This window comes from Alligator sinensis, unplaced genomic scaffold (genome assembly GCF_000455745.1).
Source record: "Alligator sinensis unplaced genomic scaffold, ASM45574v1 scaffold492_1, whole genome shotgun sequence".
Taxonomy (NCBI): domain Eukaryota; kingdom Metazoa; phylum Chordata; order Crocodylia; family Alligatoridae; genus Alligator; species Alligator sinensis.
The window spans coordinates 153,591-175,593 of record NW_005842186.1 but is presented as its reverse complement, the minus strand read 5'-3'; the positions used below and the strand labels follow the sequence as shown (position 1 = coordinate 175,593).

At 46.1% G+C, this 22,003-nt stretch overlaps 1 protein-coding gene across 2 annotated transcripts in view; it reads left to right on the top strand.

Annotated features, from left to right (window-relative positions):
- Window positions 1-21,997, top strand: part of LOXL1 (lysyl oxidase like 1) — a 33,605-nt gene extending 11,608 nt beyond the window's left edge. Inside the window, exons 2-7 of one of the 2 annotated variants that reach the window (XM_006026261.3) lie at window positions 11,233-11,341; window positions 16,519-16,656; window positions 17,206-17,362; window positions 18,344-18,439; window positions 19,539-19,654; window positions 21,847-21,985. In XM_006026261.3, the coding sequence (XP_006026323.1) occupies window positions 11,233-11,341; window positions 16,519-16,656; window positions 17,206-17,362; window positions 18,344-18,439; window positions 19,539-19,654; window positions 21,847-21,853 (623 nt within the window). In that variant the 3' untranslated portion in view covers window positions 21,854-21,985. Of the gene's footprint in view, window positions 1-11,232; window positions 11,342-16,518; window positions 16,657-17,205; window positions 17,363-18,343; window positions 18,440-19,538; window positions 19,655-21,846 lie in introns of both variants that reach the window. The other variant, XM_006026262.3, reaches the window with a different exon arrangement.
- The last annotated feature ends 6 nt before the right edge of the window (window positions 21,998-22,003 follow it).

The following is a 22,003-nucleotide window of genomic DNA, read 5'->3' as shown; positions in this document are numbered from 1 at the left end:
CCCCCACCCCCGGTGGGAGAGGAGGTTGGTGGGGGGGGGTGGGCCCCACAGTCACTGACTGGTCACTGGGGGGGGGATATGCCCCCTATGACCAAGGCGGCACCAGTTGCCCATGGCCTAAACGGTCCTAACTCTTGCTCTTCAGTTGCCCAAGGAGAAATGGGCCCGACTCAAAACCTGCATCTGAGCATCAAGAGTGTTTAGATTTTTGAACTTTGCATCACTGCCCAGTCTCTTTGTTTGAGACAGGGCATAAAACGGGGTGATTGCATCTCATTAACCATCTAGAAGCTACGTTATCTTCTGCCGGAGGTAGCCATTGGACAAGGCACCCTGCTTACTGGCCTGTGCAAGGGGAAGGTCCTCTCCAGAAGGCCAGGCCATCCAAAAAGACACTGCTCTGAGCAGTCTTTGGAAAAGAACTGCGTCTCCCCGATCCTCATGCCTCCACATGTCTCTGATTAGATTTATTTTCATTTTATTTCCGTATATGTACTTGGGTCACCTAGCAACCACTCAACCCAGCATATTTCTCTTAGTTTCCCACAGGGATTTGTATTCACTATGTGGGCGGTTCGGGTTTGGGGGCAGGGGGAGGCATTTCTTCACATTTACTAGCACGTTTGAGTCCGATGCAACAGGGCGATGGTGAACTAACGGCCTACTTCCCCTCCCCCTTCCTCTGCCCTCTGTCTTAGGTGGGGGTCTGTGTCCCTTAGATGAGATGCAAAACCCAGGTCCTGATTGCTTGTGGTCATTATAGATCCCATGCCAATTTTCACTAAGGGTGTTAGCCCCCGAGGCCTGGCCAGAGCCCAGGCTGAGTAATTACATTCTGGCTTATCTGAAATTCCCTGTGCAGCTTCAATTAGGGAAGATATTCTCCTGTAAACTGTTGTGTAGTGTTGTTAGCATGGCCTGGCTTCCACATCCTGCTGCAGAGGTGATCAGTGTTTGGCTGTCTGTGTGTGTATGTATATGTGACTGATTACTTCTAATTCCCTCTGAAGAGCCCAAAGCAATTTTTGACCAGCATGAATGTGAATTCGATCAGTGTTATTGTTCCCACTGCACAAGTGGGAAAACCGAGGCACAGGCCAGGTAACTGAAGGTCACCTAGTGAAACAGTGGCTGCACTGGTATAGAGTCCAGGGGTCCTGACATCCAGTCTGTTATTTCAAACCATCAGTAATATTTCTTCATGCAAATAGTAAGCAATGGTTACTACCCTCTCTAATACCACTAAGTAATAATTACTGAGCACATCTACACATTCATTAATGCGCAGTAGTTACTGTGCATTTAGTTTAGTACTTGCCTAATGAAGTACTAACTAAATGGGATTCTCTCAGTTAAACTGGAGGGTACAGGACTAGATTGGTCTACGTTGAGTGGGCTGGCAGCTGGCTCAGAGGCCGACCCCAGCGAGTTGTAACTGATGGGATGGCCTCATCCTGGAGGGCCGTCTTGAGTGGTGTCCCCCAGGGCCTGTGCTCTTTAACATCTTTATCAATGACTTGGATGAGGGAGTGGAAAGCAGAATGATTAAGTTGTGGATGACACCAAGCTGTGGGGAAATGCGGAGACATCTGAGGACAGAGTAAGGATGATCTAGGGCCTCGAGGATAGGGCCTATGAGGAGAGACTCCAGGAACTGGGTTTGTTCAGTCTGAGTAAGAGAAGAATGAGAGGTGACTTGATAGCTGATTACAAGTATGTTGGGGCAAACACCAAGATCTAGGGGAGCAACTCTTCTGAAAGGCACCTCTGGGGAGGGCAAGGTCCAATGGGCACAAGCTAGTTGAGGGAAAATTTAAGCTGGACATAAGGAAAAACTTCTTTTCCATAAGGTTAACTTGAATCTGGAACACGCTCCCAGCAGATGTGGTGCAGTTGCCATCCCTGGAGGTGTTCAAGAGGAAGCTGCACATGCACCTCGTTGAGCTCGTTTCAGCTCAACTACCTCCTGCCCATGGCAGGGGACCTGACTTGATTTTACAGGTCCCTTCCAGTCCTTCTGTTCTATGAGTCTAAATGCACACTAACTACAGTTACTGCACAGTAACGCTGGTGCGTGGATTTTTGTGATGCTTACTATGCAGTAGCTTATTAGCACAGTTTTTACCTGGCAAGGTACTGCGCAGTGTTATTAGGCTACTGCACAGTAAGCTTCTTATGTAGATGCACCCACTGATGCTCACTTTTCATCAGTAGATCTCAAATAAATTCTTTACAAAGCAGGGTCAGTCCCATTATCCCCATTTTACAGAGAGGAAACTGAGGCACGAACCAGTGACATGCTCAAGATCACCCTGCAGGCTAGTGGCAAAGCTGGGCAGAGAACCCAGGTGTCTGAGGTTTCATTCCAGTGCTCTGTATATATATGTGTACAATTATGGGTAGGGCTATATCCTGCAGATTCAGTGTGTGCTCCCAGTACCCATTTGCCTCTCTGTTCACCACTGCTTTCATGACTATGTACTAGGGACAAGACAGATAAGATTGAGGTGCCTCAGGCCATGTCTTCCAGCTCATGGGCAGGGATCAGGCCTGTCACAGGGGTGGCATTTGCAGAGGCCTGGCTGCACATGCCATGAGTGGCCTGTCAAGCCGTCTTTCATTGTGCAGAGAGATCAGTGCTCCCATTACCTATCATGGTCAGAGCACAGTTGCCATGGAGTGGGGAGGGACTGCCTGGCTATTGCAGGCAGAATAGTGTTTTACAGGGCCTGGGTGGTATTTCTTGACAACACCACATGCTATATGATGCCACCTCGTGGCTTGCTCAACAGACTTGTACATGCAGAAATTGCAGGGCAGCAGCCAACTGGAATGAGAGGAGCAGAGCCAGTCTGTTCCTGCAGTGTTCAGCATCAGCTGCTTTATCTGCGATTCTGTTTTTAATGGCGTATTGACCAGAGTTGGCTCAGTCCGTTGGAAACAAAGCCCAGGAACAGTGATCTTTCACAGGGCATTATTGCCTTATCACTGAGCAGAGGAGGAGCGAGACATGCCAAATCATTCATCCAAGGGACCAAAATACTTGAGGAATTTAAGCTGCCTGGCACATTGTTTCAGGCCCTGTTACTCTGGAATACACTTTTGGTTGCTCTGGGCCAGAATCCTACTTCCTGCCATGCTAGTTCATCTCCTCTTTTGGAGCCTGTAACGTGCAGCTCACAAGCAGGGCATTTCCTGACCTGCAGAGTGAATTCCACTGACTAACAGGAGCTTCCTGTAAAGCAAAGGTGGCCCCTTGTTGCGGGGAAGCAAGTATTAGGTTCCAGGATTGTGTCTCGCCCCACTGACACCAGGCTGGAGCAGACATTCATTAGCTCTCGAGGTTGGTATTCTGCAGCCAATTGCTAGTGCTTCAGAGGAAGGCAAAGATCACCCATATTGCATCCTCGCAGGGAGTGGGGTGTTGGGGTATGTGATATGCAGAGAGGTTACTTTCCATTCCCTGCCCTACCCCCAGCCCTTCCTTTACTTTTTTGGGGGTTCACTGATTCCTTGCCCGCTCTACAGTGTGTTTGTATCAAGGCCTGCTCCCATGCTTAATAGAGTCAGCAGGAGTCATTACCACTGACTTTAGTGGACAACAGACCGGATCCTGACTGGGGACCCATCACTGTAGTAGTTACAGGAACATAACACTTAATTCCTTATGGGCTTTGTTCCCTCCATCCCTGAGTCCCGCTGATTAGACCTGGAAAAATATTTCATTTATTTGTTCTATCTATACTCCCTCCATTTTTGCTGCCTTTTAGTTAAGAAAGGAAGGGGAGAGATTTGCAATGAGATCTCAGGTTCTCTCCAGCTCAGTTGGTTCCCAACTGGTAAAAGGTCTTTAAACACCATCCATAGGTGGCAGAGAAGCAAAGCTCACCCATTGCTGCCTCAGTCCCAAGTGGCTTCACTGTAACCTGGGGTTGGCAGAAGAAAAAATTATGGGAAGGGTTGGGCTTGTTTAGTCAACCTAACCCATTTGGTTCTTGCCTTTTCTACTGAGACAAGGCCAATAACCAGCCAAACTGTTAAGAGAGTTTTGCAGTGGAGATGCTTCTTGTCCTGAAAGGGGGTTCGTACAGGTCATCTCAAGGCAACCCCCTTCCTATTCTGGTGTCCCACTTCAGCCTCACATCCTCTCCTCTACTTAATTTCAAACATGCTCCATGTTGGAGGCATCAAATAACATTTTCTTTTCATAGAGCTCCAAACATTCTTTCATTCACAATAATACCCTGTAGTGCAAGTGAGTACCACATCCACCTCCTGAAAAGCTTAACCATGACCAAATTATCCAGGTTGTAGAAGTATTGGTCTAGAGGAAAAGGCAATCAGGACTCATAGTAGAGATGATATCTTTTATTAGACCAACAAGGTTGCTGCAATTAAAGAAAAAATGTTTTTTGCAAAAATCTTGTTGGTCTAATAAAATATACCGTCTCTACTACAAGTCCTGATTGCCTTTAACCATGACCAAGAAACTTGTCCTACAGAAAGACAGTGGCCAAAGCTAGAAACAGCACCAAGGAATCTTTCCTCCCAGTCCCATTCTTTGAGCATCAAACAAAACTCCCATTGCTATCTTTACACAAAATGTACCTCTTTTAGCAAGTAACAAGTAGAGCATTTTCAACAAGCTTGATTGTTAGCTTGATTGTTGGTTCCAATGTTTTGACTTATTAGTACTTTTATTTGTGCCTTTGCTTGCTTTTAAGAATTTCTTTTTTTTTTTAAAAAGATGGGGACAAGGGAAGGGAAATCTTGATATAGGCTTCATAAAATGTTTCCCCTTTTCTGAGATATGCCAGCAACGAGTGTGTTGGGGCTGCTGTGATTTGTCTTCTTTACGAGGTCTAAATTCACAGAAGAGAGAAAGAAGCTTCTTGATTTAAAAAGGAACAGAGGAATTGGACTCTAATGACCTTTGTGAGGCTCTTCCATCCATCATTGTCACCTTCCAGCACAGCTGTGGTTCCTTCGCAGCTAGATTTGATAGCTGCTTAAACCATAATCAAAAGTATTTTACATTCAGTGATTATTCTCTTAATGGCCATGTATGTTGAAGATTCTTGGCATAAGAGCCAAATCTTGCCATCTTCATTGAGTGCCCCTTCTGCAGCACAGCTTTGGAGACCAATCCAATGCTAACAAACCTGTGTGGGCAGCTCAACTTTTAGGATGAGCAGCCCACCAGTGACAGACCATCAGGCATAACCCAGCAGGGCTGAGTGATTAGAATAACAACAGAGCCTGGCACTGAGTTCAGGACTAGCCCTATGATAACAAACTGCTCAGCCCAGACACACAATATACATGTTGGGGAGAAAAAATCCATGTTGGTGAAAGAGATGGATTGCTATCTCAAGTTTCCAAGAATTTCTTATAAACAACGAGAAGGAAACCTTATTTTTATAAATGATGACACATCCCTTGACCATGTTCCCTTCTAAATGGATATATTAAATCATCTGACAAACACGATGGGGCTCAATCCTTGACACCCTTTCCAAAGCATGGCTGAGCAGCTGGAAGCGGGGGGGGTCTTTTATTTTTGTTTTAGGGAACTGCCCCTTTAAGGAAAGCGTTGCAACCCCTGACTTCCAACCTCTTGTCTTTGTGTTCGAATCCCCCTGTGTATTACATCACCAGAAATGACCAAGCATAGAGGCAGGAAACGAGATCCAATCGAGTGACGTGATTTCTCCAGGGAAAGCAATCCAAGAAACAAGAAGGCATTGTTCTTTTTGCTCTCTTGGAAAAAAAATAATCCAAACTTCAGGGCCTTATCCAGCTCCAGTCGAAGCCAGTGTAAAGGCTCTCACTGACTCTAACAAGAACTGGATCCTGGCCTAGGAATCTGGAACTCAAAAACCCCATGTGAGGGATGAGCCTGGTGAAGGTCCAGTAAGGACAGGGGTCCCAGATGGCCTGGCGTTCCCTTGAGCTACTCTGCTCTGGGACACAGGGCTGTGGATCTGAGGCAACAGATGGCTTAGAAAGTGTGATCCAAATGATAATGGCTGTAACATGACTGTGTGCTCTGAAATACACAGCACAGAGAGGCTGGGGGCCCAGTTAGCTTTGGGAGGAGGGGAGAGAGTGACTCTGCTGGGGCATTGGCTATAACACATGGGAGAAGTGGCAAAAAGTGCATTTGGGCAGCATATTCAGCCCATGCCTCTAAATAATGGCCAGGAAGAAGTTTGTACATATGGCACATGGAGCAAAAACTGTACCATAAGGCACACAGGAGATGAACAAGGTCCTATGGAAAATCAGTAGCAGAGCAAAGAACTGGTACCCAGGCCTCCTGAATCCCAGATGGGTGCTCAGTCCTCTGGAAGACAATTGCCATGCCATAGGATCTAAAACTGATAAATATCAACACATTGAGGTTGAAGGTGACCTGAAGAAGAATGCATTGTGTTTATAAGCTTGTCTATCGCAACTATCCAGTTGGTCTAATAAAAGGTATTGCCCACAAAAATCCTTGTCTCTTGCATATTTTCTGGACCAGCATGGCTACAACATCACTTCAATGCTACCAACCCATTAAGGATGATATTTGAGCCTCTTGGAGGAAGAACAGAGTAGTGAAGTGACTTTTGCAAAGAATCATAAATGATACCAAGAACCCCATCTCTACCCGCTTCCCCCAACCATCTGGCCAGATGTGCTCCCTCATTCATACTAATGGGATCATGTCTGTCTCTTTCCACTGCCCTTCAGGGGCCCCGGGGAATAAAACTCTAGTTCCAACTGAGCTCTGTAATGGTTTTGGAAGCTGAATCAGCCTCCACCCATCCCCATATCATCCCATCACCCAGCAACTTTTGGTCCCTGTAAATCTCCTGCCTCTGTCTGCTTGTTCTGTGAGGCTTCATCATCCAGTAAAGGCTTTGCTCCTAAAGAGTAAGGGTCTCTGAGGAAAATGCACAAGAATAAGCATAAGCTAGTGCTAAGCCATAGCTAACTAATATGCTGTCTTAAAGAGAGGAGGAAAAACACCCCTTGGCAAAGCCTGAGAAACTAGAGATTATAGTTTACTTTTCCTAGCTTTGTAGTCCTGAAACAAGAGACCCTGATGGGACTGTACTGGAGAAACATAAAGGGCCAGGAGAAGATATAACAACAATCCAAGATGGAAAGAGACCCATATGTTGTATTCTTGCTGTGTTCATATGCCTTGTTGATTGTAATATCTGTACAACATGCAATGTGTTCTGATCCCTGAGTCAGGGCTGGAATAAATCAAAGGAACTAGAAGCTTATGCCTGGCCCCCAGTTCCTTGAGTCAAAAGCCTGAGGTTACAACCTCACCTTCCATGGAGAAAGGCATCTGTCTTGATGTAAAGAAAGGCATGCAAGTGTGAGCTGAGTGTAACTGAGGCTGCCTGAGTGTGCAGACAGCCTGAAATACGAGCTCTGAGGTGCAGGCTATTCTGCCCATTTCAACCTGCTGCCACCCAACAGAAGGGTTGGGTCTCAGTGTGGGAACAAAGCCCAGATGCTTTCAATTCAGCCAAGCTCCAAGTATCTTTCCAGCGCTCTTCTGGGCATTTTCCCTGGCTGCTATGGAGGGTTGAAATCTGTTTGCTGCAATGAGTAGCCAACTGTAAACGCAGTTCTCCCAAAGGAGCCTTTCGCACATTCAGACAGAGCCTACTTGCTTTAAAATCTTTGGCTGTGTTGTAATGTCCCTGGGGGAGTGGTAGGAGCCCCAGACACATGGATTGCAGAAAGTGGAATGGACAAGGCACTGGAGACTGTCCTAGGGTGTGAGCCTTCATTAACTGACCACCTACAATATCTTCGCACTACTAATTTCTTGGATTCAGACAGTTTGGTGGCACCACGGTTTCTTTAGTGTTCAACTATGGATATAGCCATGACTTAAGCCCTTTTCGGGGCTAATGTATGTCAGGCCATTTGCCTCTGTCTATACCCTTGCCAAATCTTAATCACTCTCCTGTGTCATAGCAGCCAGCATCCTCTTCTCTAGCAATGTTCTTACCTCTGTTTCTAGCACTGTAACAGTCATTTGTCTCTCAATAAGTTCCAGTGGGCACCTTATTCACCTGTGCTGATGGCTTCTGAGTTTTTCCAGAAGCCTGTCTCCAGAAGCTTTTACTGTAGCCTGTTGTTACAGTATCCTGATGACTCTCCCTCCAGGTTCCTGATTTGGACTTTGGAATAACCCCAATTAAAGAATACTCCCAGGAAAAAAAAGCTTTCAAGTGGGACACTCTGCATACTGGGACTGGGTCTCTGAGAGTTTAAGGCTTCCACTGTATTCACTAATCTTTTTTCCATTAACTTTAGCATGAATTGGATTGGACCATGCATAAGCATATGGTAAATACCTCTGCAGTGAAGAGGTGAATGATAAAGTTTCTAGTAGTCTGAGACTGAGAATCTTGCTCTGACCCCTAAAGCTATAAGATAGAGTATAATAATATATCATTATGCTATATTTTATTACATATATTTTATATAGTTTCTATATTACTAAAAGTCCCTAGCATCTTGCTTTTACAGACCTCATTTTCTGTTGCTTTTCACTTTGACAAAAATGTAATGGCTTGAGCTGAAATTTGGTATTTCTGGGGGGTTTTCCCCTTCACTTTGCTTTTTTTTTAGATCGTAAAAATGACACACACAAACTATATGAAAGTTACCAGAATTGAAGTCACAACCCCAAGTTAGTTTATGTAGTTATGAGTGGGGTCATGAGGCCAACAGACATTTCTTTATAGAAGCAGGGCTTGCAACCAGAAGTGTGTTTTGGGGGCCTGGAAGTGAAGTCCCTAGTGGAAAAATCTGGGAACCACCAAGCTGTCTTCAGTGACAGTTATTTAGGTAGCAAAGTCAAGGCCTCAAGAAAATGAGGTAGGTACCTGGTCCAAAAAAAGAAAAGGGATAGAACAGAGGGCACATACAAACGAGTGTGCACGTGAAGGGCTGTGCATTTGCTGTGGCACAAATAGCAGTGGCACATATTTGTGCCGCTGCTTTGTGCCCCAGGGCACATCCCACCATATGTGGCACATGCCAAATTGTCCTGGGTGGGGTAGGGGAGGTTGGGTTCAGTACCTGTGCTTGCCCCAGCAGCCTTACCCAGAGTCCTTGGAGCCTCTGAGGGCAGCAGCATTGCCAATGCAGCTGCACAGAGCCTGGCTGGCAGCCATAGTATGGCTCCATTTCTGATGACACACACTACTGCTGCATGCACCACACTGCTCTTTTTTTTTTTTTTTTTGCATACCTGTATCTCCCAGTGTCAACTTTTGGTGCAACGCTGCAAATTAGCAGCGCGGCAAACAGTTGCATGTGCACCTTGTGAAGTTTGCAGCACCTCAACCAGCTTGAGGTGCCACAAACCGCACATGCACGCTAGCCTGGACATGCCGAAAGGAGCCAAATTGAGGTTGTACAGGCAGTCTTAACCCTGGCACTTCCTAATGTTTGAAGGCTTCACTTTGGGCCTTGTTATATGTTCATTTTAGGTGGGTGTGCTGCTCAAGTTGAAGGTATGACTGCAAGCTGGCACTAAACCAATCAACACTTGTACAGCTCACAGTGTAATGTGTAGCAAGGCACTTAGCAAAATCCATAAAGCTATTTTAACATAGATGGTTTTTGGGGGCGAAGATAGGCGGCTTGGATTCTGTCTGTGTGCTTTGTCTATGTCTATATCGTCTTCTATTTATTTAGCTAGTTAACTAATTATAATGATGTATGTATGCATGCGTGCATGTGTGTGTGTGTACATATATATGTGTGTGTGTGTGTATGTATATGTAATCATATTTGCATAAGTTAGTGCATAAGAAAAATGTCCCCTGCTATAGGACATTTCCTCCAACTCTCTCAAAGCACTTTATAAACACCAATTGTTTAACTCATAGCATTGCCAGGAGTTAAAGGAATTCTGTATTCTCCAGCTGGAGACGATGAAAAGAGGCTAGATGCCTTGCTCACACAGTGGCAGACTTAGGTATAGCACCCAATAGCCCAAGTCCCTCTCCCCTGCTGTAATCATTAGACAGCAGTGTCTCCTTTAAAATGCTGTGATTGTAAGGCAGACACAGAAGAAGCAGTAAAAATCTCTCTTTTCCTTCCTTCCTCATTCCTGCCCTGGAGCACTTTGGGAACACTGCAGTAGCACTGAAATGGAGACAGCTGGAAATAACCTAGATTTAAAAATAATTAAAATACCAGGGGTGTTTAACAGGCAAGAAAAGAGTTAGTGAAACCACATGAAAAGTGCAGCAATCCCAAAGAAGGGCCGAAGAATTCACAAGGAATGAGGGACCCTTGGGTAAAATCTTGGCCCCCAATGAAGTCAGTGGCAAAATGCCCTCAGCAAGGTAGGCCTGTCTTCAGTCAGGGTCTGTGCATGATCCAAAGTTGAATGCAGTTTAGAGAGGTGATTCAAGGCTTCTGCTTGACTAGTGCACGGGGCAGTCACTTGCTTGAAAGATTCCCGTCAGCCCCATTTGACACCATCACAGCTCCCAGAATTAAGGTCTAGGTGAGCCTCTTCTCATCTCCAGCTTCCTTTGGGAGAGGTGTGAGTGATGCAGCAGGACGGACTTTGGCCTGGGAATCAGGTGATCAAAAGCTGCCATTGAGGAGACATCATGCTACTTTTTGGCTGTGGATACAAAGAGGGCTCAGTGGCATGTTATCAAAGCTTCAAGTCTACCCCTTCACCAATGCTAGGTTCATTTACAGCTAACATATACTGGCAAATAAGAAGGGCCACCCAGCTATGGTGGTATCTCCCTACCTAGGTCATTGGTAACATGGAGGCTGGCGCTAAGGTATATTGTACCATTGCTCATTTGGAAGGGGGCGGGAAAAATCCCTTGAACATCTGATGGCTAATACAGCCAATGAAATCTTTCATTTAATCAGTTCCAGGAGGAGAGATGGGGCAGCCAGCCTTTGAAAATGTAAGATTCGGATTTGCCAGCACAAGGGGAGGGAGCGGGGGAGGATTTTCCATCTTTAACTGAAATTAAAAAAATATGGCAGTCGCTGAAGCAAACCTTCCCAAAGAGGTCAGGAGCGGCTGCCTCCAAGTCTGAGAATACTGCTGTATCAGCCGCAGGCACGAAGCAGCCCCCATTTGTCTTTAAGTGGACATCACAAGGCTTGACTCTGGCATTTTCCAGCTTTGCTGGAGCATTTCTCAGGCTGTCTCTCCATCTTTTACAGGCCTCCCTGACTTAGTGCCTGATCCAAACTATGTCCAAGCTTCCACCTACGTCCAGAGAGCTCACCTCTACTCTCTGCGCTGTGCTGCTGAAGAGAAGTGCCTTGCCAGGTAAAGAAATGTCTGATTCAGTGCCACCATTTATTGTTATTTCATCACAAGCTCTAGCTATCATTATTATTATTACTACTTCTGCTACTGCTACTACTACCGCTACCTTGGCTTCTAGGGTCAGGTGATTGGGTGAGAATTTATTTTTTAAATAAATGTTTCTAGCCCTCATGGTTACAGAGAAAAGCTTTCACCTGTAGACACTATAGACAATGAAACTTAAAGACCAAAGATGATGATGATGATGTTGCTGGTTATTAAGAAATGCCATGATATTTAAACCAGTTTTTTGATTCTTGAGGGCCTGAGTCCTGATAGTTGAATACTGGGGGTTGATGATAGTGTTGTCTCCACCTTAGAAGTAATGACAGGCCAGCCTCCAAAAATCTGATTGAGTTTTGAAAGATCTTGGACCCAGAGAGCAGGTAGGTACTCTTGAGGATTGATTGGTGTCAGATAAACACGATGAAGATCCTGCTATCATTCAGGCACTGTCTGAAACACTGCTGTTCCACTTCCAGTCCCAGCTGTGCTCTCAGAGGTGTGAGGAAATGGAGACAACAGAGGAAATGGACTCTTCACAAATAGGCAGGGAGCTACAAGACTGTAAATGTGATGCCATTGTGTTGTTTTACAGTTTTCTTTTGCACATGCCTTGGTTTCAGAGTCAGTGGCACAGAGGTCAAAAACTTTTAAATGAAAGCTGCTGCTTTTGGGAGGGAAATGGGGTTTCAATGATGACAAAACAATTTACAGAAAGAAACTGTCTTCCTCTTGCTCCCTATTTTTCACTGGAGTTTTGAAAGTAAGTTTTTAAAAATTTCAAAATGTCCTGAAATAGTCTCAGTTTTCTATCCATCTCCCAGTGTTACATGTATCGGGTGGGATTTTCAAAAGTACTTGCCTTGGACCTACTTCATGTCAAAGGGTCAATGCTAAGCAGTTCTGAAAATCTTACGCTAGGTGCATAGGCAGACAAGATTCTTTGAGTAAATCCTATATCTTTTATTAGACCAACTCAAATAGTTGGAAAATTTCTTCTCTGCAAGCTTTTGGGTATAGATACCCTTTGTCAGGCTGAGGAAGTATCTGCAGTTGCTTTGTGCTCTTCCTGAATGGTGCATGAAGACCTGGTTCTTGACCAGGTCTTTGGACTAGCTAAAAAGCACATTGTTATTAGAGACCCCAACCCTATGCCCAAAGCATGCTGGAGAAGGGTTTTGGGTAGTTAGCCACTGCTGTGTGTATGCCAATGTAGTGTAGACACCATGGCAAAGTTCAGTAGCTGCTAAGCATGGGAGTTAGGGGCACAGCTTCTGAATCAGAACTTCCTCGAACTGAAATGCTGGAGGCTGCAAGCGAGAGAGGAACAGTGGGGAAAAAACCCTGGTCATACCCAGTTCACTCTCCCTTTCAGCATCCACTCTTTGCCACTGTGTGACATGGGAGACTGGGCAAGATGGACCTATGGTCTGACCCAGTAAATGGCAGTTCTTATGTTCTTATGTGTCTCATTTGGGCATCTCAGGACTTGGACCTCATAATCTTAAATCACAAGAAGATGAGGGCTGATGCTGGGTGTGCTTTGCCCCAAATTGTCTCTGGGGATTTTGCTAGCTCAAATAAACCAGAGACTTTTCCAGCTGTGTTCATACCCTTGTGTGCCCTCAGTATTGTGGCCTCTTATAATTATAAGAGTCTTTTATTCTTGCTTGTAAGCCCAAGTTCTTGGAGTAAAGGCATTTCATAAGAATTGCATTCAAAAAGTGAGGGTTGTTTCTAATCCTGATATTTGTTGGAAGCTTAAATAACGGGGCACCAAATGTTTCAGAAGGGGACTGTGGTGGCAAAAAGCTTAAGTCATTTGCTTCACTGCTTGGCTTGGGTGGACTCTGTTAGGACTAATGGCTCAAAATTGGTAGGGAAATAAAAAGAATCCAACCTTTTTTGTTTTTAGCATCTCATGATGTTAGGAACAATCTCATGGGTTTGGGAGTTGGTATTTCCATGCCTGCTTTCCATGAGGAGTCTAACAGATAAGTTTATTGCTCAAAATATTCGTGGAATTTGATGGAAATATTTGGGAATATTACTAGGAAGTGAATGGTAGCGTTCTAGACGTGAGTGCTCGTTCACTTTAGAAATCTGATCCTAAAAGCATCCCTTCAGACCGGGGGGGGAAATGTAATACTGTGTGACCTCTGTGTCCAATCAAAACAAACCAAAATGGCTTGACTATTGAATTCCAGTTACAGTAAATGTTCCTGGACATTCAGACCAAGGAATGACTTAGTGACTCATTCTGAATGACCCATGCATTTGAGGAAATCATGAGCAGCTTGGCTATGATGAGTGTGCAGCAAAGGGAGGCTGAGTTTGTTGAATAAGTTATTAGCTGCCAAGGATGGTCTGGTTTTCATGTTGGCTGCAGCACTGGGGCATCCACGCTGTTATTAAAGCAAACCCTAAGAATCATAAGAGAAGTAGGGCTGGAAGGGACCTCCGTAGGTCATCTAGTCTACGCCCCTGCAGGATCATCCCAAGATCCTTGCTGGGGACCTAGTAAGTGGCAAATACAATCATAGAAAATTAGGGTTGGCAGGGACCTCAGGAGGTCACATCTAGTCCAAAGCCCTGCTCAAAGCAGGACCAGCCCCAACTGCATCATCCCAGCCAGGGCTTTGTCTAGCCAGGTTTTGAAAACCCCCAAGGACAGAAATTACACCACCTCTCTGGGGAACCTGTTCCAGTGAGAAAATTAATCCTGATATCTAACCTAAACTTCCCTTGCTGCAACTTGAGCCCATTGCTCCTTGTTCTGTCATCTGCCATCACTGAGAACAGCCTGGCTCCATCCTCTTTCGAAGCCCCCTTCAGGTAGTTGAACGCTGCTATTAAGTCTCCTCTTAGTCTCCTCTGCTCTAGACTAAATAAACCCAGTTTCCTCAGTCTTAAATCATGCCCCCAGCCTCCTCACTATTTTTGTCGTCCTCTGCTGGACTCTCTCCAATTTGTCCACATCCTTTCTGTAGAGGGGGGCCCAAAACTACTCCAGATGTGGCCTTATCAGTGCTCAATAGAGGGGAATAATCATTTCCCTTGCCCTGCTGGCAACACACCTACAAATGAAGCCCAGTATGACTTTAGCCTTCTTGGCAACAAGGGCACGCTGCTGGCTCATATTCAGCTTCTTGTCCACTGTAACCCCCAGGTCCTTTTCTGCAGAGCTGCTGCCCAGCCAGTCAGCCCCCAGCCTGTACCAGTGCATGGGATTGATTTGTCCTAAGTGCAGGACTTTGCACTTGTCCTTGTTGAACCTCGTGAGATTTATTTTGGCCCAATCCTCCAATTTGTCTAGGTCATAGGTTCGTAACCCCTTTCAGAGGCACAAGTGACAGATAGGTTCATAACCCCTAATGGCAGTTAGGCTTCAAATTGGGGCCTGCAGGTTGGTCTGAGGGCGTTTCTGTATGACAGAGTTCCTCCATCTATAGCTGTGCTGGGTGAGGTACATCAGCAGAGCGGAAAGGCAGCATATGATGGCAAAAGTGGGAGGTTTTACCAACATATCCATAGGATGTCACCCTGAAACAATGCAAGCTAAGACAATAGAAGTACTCATTTGTCTTCAGAGCTGCATCCACATTAGGGGTTTTGCAAACTTAGCAACATTGGGGGGGGGGAGGGGGGAATGACCTTTTTGCACCCCGAGTCAACTTAGCTATTCAGACAAAACTTTGTAATGTAGATTAGACCCGGAACGCTCTTTCTGCTGCATCCCCTGAATCTCATGGTGCCTAGTGTTACATTAAATAAGAGAGAAAAGACTGGAATTTAGCTAGCATTTCTCTTGTGTTAAATAATGAAGCTTTTTTTTAATTGTTGGGCAATTTCTGATTCTATACCTCACCCTGCATGACACCCTATCAGCCCATAACTCACTAATTTCAGTGCAGTCAGTTGTTTTTCACCAAGGGTAAGACTATCTGAATCTGGGCTTAATTAAACAGCCATGACTTGGAAGGCACAGCTGGTTGGAATTTTAACAAGGAGCCAGGCTATTTTATGTAGGGATTTTTTGTTTTTCATTTTTTTTCTCATCACAATCATTCATCTGACCTTCCCCACGCTGTAATGCTGAGAGCACTTTCATAACTGTGACCTGTTCCTGTACTCAAAATAAATGTTCTCCAAAGGGCCCGCTCTGAGCTTGGCAGCTTTGCTCAGCTGGACTGTATATTGCCCAGCTGATACAGGCAGCAAATTCTGCACCACATAAACTGAACGATTTAGCAAAGTACCTGCTAATTCCTCAGGCTTGTCACAGGGTAATCCTTCTCCCCTGGAAGAGGGGGTGATATAAAATAGAGAAAGGACTATATTCATTATCAACCCTTCCTGGCTAAGTGGAGCAAGACCTTAGGGCTAAGTAGAGAAGCTTCTGATGTTACTTAGCAGACTATGATGTGACCGTAGTCAAAGGGAAAATTGTGTGTGCTGAGAGTTCAGACAAAAAATACAACTTGTTTGGCAAGCTCGGGGCGGGGGGTCCCTGTCCTATTTCTTTCAAAAACTTAGATTTTTTTCCACTAAGGAAATGTCTTTGTGCAGAATCATTGGCTGCTATTTTTCAAACCTGCCTGCACTAGTTTTTATTCTGTCTCCTGCTGAGCTGAGCTTCAAAAAGCAAGTTGCTGAAACCAGAATATTAAGCTGAACTCAGCTCCCCTGTGAGCCACAAAATAAGCAGCTTGATTTGCGGAAGAGCCTGGACTCTTGGGTGATGGTTAGGCATGGAGCCCTTTTGGGAACCTGGCTAGCAGTGTTGCATTGGAAGCTGCTAGGGGGCTGAGTGCTGGGAAAATCTGGGCCAGGTGGAGAGGGGTCTAAATCCCAACTGGAGCCAATGGGGAATATAAGTCTGTCTGTGGATGCTGAATATTTGGACATCCAGCCACAGGCTCTGACATGTGGCTTAATCCAGAAGTAATTGAGATCAGTAAGAAAGCTCCTGTTGATTTCAGAAGCCCACAATGCCTGTGTATGGAAGGAAACTTCCCCTCTTGGCAGGGTTATTGGCACCTTACCCCACCCAAGCCTTTGGGTCTTCCAAGGCTGCAATGTCGTGCAGAATGAAAGGAGGCAACTCCAACTTTCCTTCTTCTTCACCCTTTCAGCACTGCCTACACTGCTGAGGCCACCGACTACGACATCCGGGTTCTGCTGAGGTTCCCTCAACGGGTGAAGAACCAGGGCACGGCAGATTTCCTGCCCAACCGGCCACGCCACACCTGGGAATGGCACAGCTGTCATCAGTGAGTCGGGGGAATCCAACCCTCTCCAGGGCCCTGCCAGCCCTAGGAGTGATTAGGCCTTGCAGCCGGGAACTGCCATAGGCAATGGAGAACTGGTTATGCCTCCAGTTCAGCAAAGCACTGGTGCAGACCATTAAGTGCTTTGCTGGGCTGAAGCTAAAATGCTTAGGGTTAAAGCTACCCCTGGTTGCCTGATCATCACCATCTTGCCTTCTTCTCCCCATGTTCTCATTCCCTCTCTCCAGCCCTTTTGGGGGTTTTGTTCTGTCTTTTTTTCCTCCCATTATCTTTTCTTCTCCCTTTTTTACATTTACCCCAAATGCCCAATGCATTCTGGGATATGAAAGCCTTAAGGGGGCTGCCTGCCTTGTGGCACATTTCTGGTGTGTGGGGTTCTACAACTTTCCCTGCCCCCTTCTAGCTCTTCTACCCTGTCCCTCATTTTCCTGGGCTGATTCTGTGCCCTTGCTACCAGCCCAGCCTTCATCCCCAAGTGTCTCTTTGGCATATACCCTGATGCAGGCATCTCTGCCCTTGGGTTTCTCACAGGCACTACCACAGCATGGATGAGTTCAGCCATTACGATCTGCTTGATGCCTCCACAGGGAGGAAGGTGGCAGAAGGCCACAAAGCCAGCTTCTGCCTGGAGGACACCACCTGCGACTTTGGGAACCTGAAGCGCTATGCCTGCACATCACACACCCAGGTGGGACCAGGAGATGGGACGGCAGCCAGCAAAATCTGGAGGGTGGGGTGGGGAGCACTCATGAACATGGCTGTTAGCTATACCTCCCTCTGAGTGCAAACCAAATGGCTTAATGCATGGCAGTCTTCCCTGAGATGCCCCCCCGGACTGCACACACACATGGGTGAGGGTGGTGACAGGCATCTACAGGAGCTATATCAAAACCTGGTCTTGACTTTCCAGCAGGGCATCATGCCATGGATGGGGTACACCTTTCTCATGGAGGGAGCAGGTGGACTTATCCCAGTGATTCCCCAGTGCTGCAGAGTGCTGGGACAAGAGGGGCACAGGGGTCTTTTCCAAATTCTTCACTATTTCTCCACTCCCTGCATTACCCTGAGTGGAAAAATCCAGTAGTCGCAGAAGAAAGATCTCAGAGCAGCTGGGCTGTCAGTAAGGTGCACCCTTGCTACACAATGAAAGTCTAGCAATCTTGAGCCTGTGCAGCAATCTGAATCTCTAATGCTACTTTTGTGCATATAGGACTGCAGCAGGTAGATACTTCTAATGTTGAGATATATAAGGAGGAGCAAAGAAGACATGAACCTATTTGTATGTAGTTAAGTAAAGGGGTTCGCTCAGGAGTCATTCCTGAAGGACACAAACATCCACTCCAGTAAACACAAGAAAACCTGTGTTTTACATTAGCATTAGTAGAAGATGCAGGCCAGGCACACACACAATCTGCTCCAAATGGAGTAACATGTGTAACTCCTGGATAGATTCCTATATAAGGGAAGGGAGGGAATACCAGGAAAGGGAAAAAAATGGGAAGACCTAGAGATAGAAAGCAAAGTCCAAACCCTGCTTGGACTCACTACAAGAGTCACTGGATTAAATCCTCTGGCCTGGGCTATATGGTAGGTGCAACTGCCTGATATAATGGTTTTTTCTGGTCTTCAGGTTCCTGTGCTAATGAACACTACTCTTTTCTTCTCCCAGGGCTTGAGTCCCGGCTGTTATGACACCTATAACGCTGACATTGACTGCCAGTGGATTGACATAACAGACGTACAACCTGGCAATTACATCTTAAAGGTGGGTTCTCTGGCCTCCTGGACTTCTAGCTATGGGTCATGGTGATGAATAGAGCTAGGCAATACATGGTGAGCATTTTTTTTGGTACACTGTGTCCCAGACTGTGATCTGATTGTGCTGCCAGACCTCCTATTGGTCATCTGGTTTGTGAACATCTGTCTAAAGAAAGTGTTGTTCATGTGAAGCTTCATAAACATGACTAATAATCAGAAATATGCCTGAGTGCCACCAAATACTTGATTACAAGCTACATACTGACAATTAGGAATAACAATAGTAGTGGTGGGAAGGAATGGGGGACAATGAAAATTAAACAATAAGAGGTCATCCTGGGTAAAAGATGCATGGAAATGCATTGTTTTGCTTTGTTTTCACACACAAACACTCTTAGACGAAATTAAACCCTGCTGTAAAGAGGTATAATGCTATTGACTGCAAAGGAAGTGAAAAACAATTATGCCAAGGTTGAATTTGACCCTCCCTGAATTTTCCCATTTACTGCAGTGAAAGATTATTGCGTCAGCTTGAAAAGCCATTTACTCTGCAAGGATAGTAGTGCCACAGGACTAATTGGGAACAGGACCAGGCACTCTACAGAGTAGTAGGTAGCCTCTGCTCCAAAAAGCTGAATCTAAATAGGCTAGACCAGTGGTGCTCAACCTTTTGGTCCCACAGGCCATATGAGTAGCACAGGGCTGGTTTGTGGACCAGATCTCCAGGGATTGGGCTCCGCACTGCCCAGATTAAGTCCCATGCTCCCTGATCTCATCTTGTGCCATCAAGATCAGGCTCTGTACATCTGGATCCAGCTTGCACTGTCCAAATTGCTCCCTGCGTGCCCAAATACTGCCTCACTTATGCATGGCCTGCTGTCCAGCCCATAGGGCGCCCCCATGAGTTCGGAAATTTGGCATCGGAAGAACAACAGTTAATACTGCCACTGCTCCCCTACTACCAATTTTGTTTGACCCCTGGGGAGCTCTGTGAGCCAGATGACACAGCTCCGTAGGCTGGATCTGACCTGCAAACTGGAGGTCTAGATGGACCTGCCAGAGGATTTATTTCCTGATTTTTTTCTTTTCTTGCTTGCCTTTTTTAGGTTCAGGTGAACCCAAAATACATAGTACTGGAGTCAGACTTCACCAACAATGTGGTGAGGTGCAACATTCATTATACTGGACGTTACGTGGCTACTACAAACTGCAAAATTGCCCAGTAAGAAATTTGCTCTCTCTCTGTCTATCTGTCCGGGTTCGTACCTGGTGCCCATCATTGTGGGGTCTGCCTTGCCTCTTTCTGAGTCTTCCTTTCTGTTTTTCTTGGCTCCTTCTCAGTGGGTTGGAGAAGAAAAGAGAAATGGACCTTTGGGTAGGAAAAGGCAGTGCCAGAAATAATGAAGAAATAGTACCCAAATAGCAAGAGACCTTGAGGGACCATGGCTACACCTGAGGGCCTAATGGGACTTTGGTTTGCACGTTAAATCAGGGATGTCAGACTTTCCCTGAGCTCGAGGCTGGATCTGGATAAGAGGCCTCCTCCTACGCCAGATCCACAGGTCTAGCAGCAGGGGTCTGGTGGCAGCTGCAGGTGTCTGGGATCATCATTGCCGGAGGTGGTAATGAGGGTCCAAGTGGCATCAAGCCATTGGTCACAGGGCACCCAAGAGCTATGTCACATAGCCCTCTTTTGACAGTCATGTCTAGCAGGGCCCAGGGGGCCCAAAATCTGTGGTAGCCATGCCCCCAGTTTCTGGTTGACGAGCCAGATGGAATGGCACCACAGGCCAGATCCAGTCTTGGGCTATATGTTGGACACCTCTGTCTTAAATAAAAGAGTTTTGGATCCAGATGCCATTTCAAAATGACCTGCTTCCCAAACAGCTCCTGCCTCAGAGCAAAGATCCCCTTGTTCTGCTGCCCTTACTCACCATCAGTCTCTGGTCTTTACAAAGCCTTATGCACAAGATATCTCACTCAGGAGTTCTCGCCCAAGGAACAACCCAAGTTTCATAGAATTTCTCTCCCCACCCAATGCCTCCACCCCCATCACTCACTCCCTGATCATGCAGGATTGCCCCCTGTGTCCTGCTGCCTTGTGTATACTTGAGTGATGGATACACAGGACTGGGGACCTGGAGCCTTGGCCTCTGCTTGTAGTTGTGTCATTAACCCATTGTGTGAGCACACGAAGTCTCTGAGGGCCTGGAGGCTGCTGAGGAAGTGGACTGCAAAATAGCCAGGGAGGCAGTTTACAGCAACATCAGGGCTGCTGTGTTTTGCAGCAGTAGAGTAGAGCAAGCTGGGATCAAGCCAAGATGACAGAAGGATACTGCATGCTAAGCTTGCTTCCAGCACCTCCTACGGAGTCACCAAGCCCAGCTGGGGTAAGCAAAAGGGTGCCAGGCTGAGGATCCTGGTCACAGTGTGACTGATTATTGGAGCTACACTTCCTTCCCTTTCTGCAGTCCTGTCCCGGCCTCCTCTGTGTGTGCTTGGGAATCACTCTGGTGTTTCTTCGAAGCAAATCTGTTAATACCATAACCACACAGGGTGGGGGAAGCCAGCACAAACAAGAATCCAGCAGCGAAGGCTTCCCAGAACTGCCGCGTGATGGCTGTTGACTTTGACAAAGTAACCGAGTGGGGAGGGGAGGGAATGAGAGAGGGAGTCCGTTTTCTTTTTTAAGTAATTTCGTTTTGCTTTAAATTTTCCCATAAAAAAGTATTTGGAGCCTGGCTCAAGCTTGGTCCTGAATGGAAAGAAAAAAAAAAGTGGCAAGCCAAGGCTGCTGGAGGTTAGACTCCAGGCTCTAACAGGGAGAGACTTTGCTGTCTTCTGTTATAATCAGAAACTGTGATGGCTCAGGGGATGGAGGACGGGGAGCTTTGCTCCAGGCTGGTAGAAGCTGAGTCCTGACTGCAGCACAGGTGCACAGGGAACCAAGATTAAGACCCTGGAAAACAGTTAATGCAAAATGTGGGTGGATCCCTTGCTCTGTTTGTGATTTAGCCTTACTGCCAAGATGAAGATGTGTTACAAAAGTAGGTGCATGGATGCTTTTCAGTGTATCCAGTGGGGTGGAATAGGATCACATATAGGTACCTAAATCCATCAGATGCCTCGCAGTTAAAATAAGGTATGGCCCACAGAGCTGATGGACAGCAAGGGAAACTTAGGTTGGGCATTATGAAGAGTTTTCTAACTGAGGGGGATTGAACACTGCAACAGACTTATCTAGAGAGGTTGTAGAATCGTCACCCTTGGACATTTTTGAGAGCAGACTAGACTAACATTGTTTGGGATGCTTTCCAGCAGGGAGCCAGACTAGACGACCATGCAAGATCCCTTCTAGCCTTATTTTTCTATGATTCTTTCAAACTGTTGACTCCTCTTATCTTCCCCTCACAGGTCTTGATCCAAACAGGGCTAGAAGGGTAACACATGACGCTGACTTCTCCACCCAAATTCAGCCCTTAAGATGGCACTTGGAATGACCTGTTCTGGGACATGAGACACTGGGCACATCAGATGTTTCTCTAATCCATCAACTTCTCAAGATCAAACC